The 1,197-nt window shown below is 41.9% G+C and overlaps 1 protein-coding gene across 1 annotated transcript; it reads right to left on the bottom strand.

The window, feature by feature from the left end:
* Positions 1-510: 510 nt before the first annotated feature.
* Positions 511-750, bottom strand: EAH_00067200 (ribosomal RNA assembly protein, putative; the record flags this gene model as incomplete). Its single annotated transcript, XM_013392569.1, has 1 exon — positions 511-750. A coding segment is annotated over one exon (240 nt), but the record flags the coding sequence as incomplete, so codon positions are not given.
* Positions 751-1,197: the final 447 nt, after the last annotated feature.

A 1,197-nucleotide genomic window follows, 5' to 3' on the forward strand; every position in this document is an offset into this window, starting at 1 on the left:
GAGCAGCAGCAGAAGAAGAAATCGCAGCAGCAGCAGTAGCAGCAGCAGAGGAAGCAGCAGCAGAAGCAGCAAAAGCAGAAGATGTGATAGAGGTACATTCAATTCTGAAGAGAGAACTGTATATTTTGTATTAGCGCATGCACAAACCCTAAACCCTAAACCCTAAACCCTAAACACTAAATCGAAGCGCTAAACCATGAAAGGCAGCAACGAAGCAAAACAACAGCACAAGCATTCTACAGCTATAAACCCTAAACCCTAGACCCTATACCCTATACCCTAAACCCCATACAATAATATAAGCCCTCAGGTTTAGCGAGGCCTTAGGGTTTAGGGTTTAGAGTTTAGGGTTGAAGGTTTAGGTCTATAGGGTCTAGGGTTTAGGGTTTACATTGTAGGGTCTATGGGGACTAGGGTTTAGGGTCTTTAGGGTCTATAGGGTCTATAGAATCTATGGGGTTTAGGGTTTAGGGTTTAGGGTTTAGGGTTTAGGGTTTAGGGTTTGCATACGGGGAGGAAGGGCTCTATCTTCCAGTGTTCAATGTCGTCTGTATCCCAGGGCTTGTCTTTGCGATATTTACCCTTCTTTCCTGTTGTTGCATTATTTTGTTTGTCTGCTGCTGCATCTCCAGGTGTATCCCCATCTTCTCCTTGCTGCTGCTGCTGCTGCTGCTGCTGCTGCTGCTGCTCTGCAGCAGCAGATTCGCCTTCCTCCTCCTCAGGGCCCCTCGTCTTCTTTCGCCGAGGCATCTGCAGCTGAATGAAAATATAATTATTATTTTATTTGTTTGTTTTTGTTTATTTTATATTTATTTAGGGTTTTAAGAAGATATTTAAACAGGGTAAATAACTCAAGGAAGGAAGAAGGTACGCCTGCAGCAGCACCAGCAGCAGCTACAGCAGCAGCAGCAGCAGCAGCTGTACACCCCACACTTCTTCTTATTAACAAACTCTCAACTAGCTTTTAAATTGTAAAAATATTAATAAAACAAAATTAAACATCAATTTATTAATCTTCTACAACCACAAACTGCAGCTGCATGCAGCTGCATGCAGCTGCATGCAACGAAAGCCCCAAAATATTCCTAGAAAAGTCTCTCTTTGTTTTTTCTGTGATTTGTTTGCTGCAAGTTTAAATTATTAAATATATAAATAACACCAAATAAATCGTTTGTATCGCGAGGGGGTGTTATTAAA

The sequence above is a fragment of the Eimeria acervulina genome, genomic scaffold (genome assembly GCF_000499425.1).
Source record: "Eimeria acervulina Houghton genomic scaffold, Eah_scaff2660, whole genome shotgun sequence".
NCBI classification, from domain to species: domain Eukaryota; phylum Apicomplexa; class Conoidasida; order Eucoccidiorida; family Eimeriidae; genus Eimeria; species Eimeria acervulina.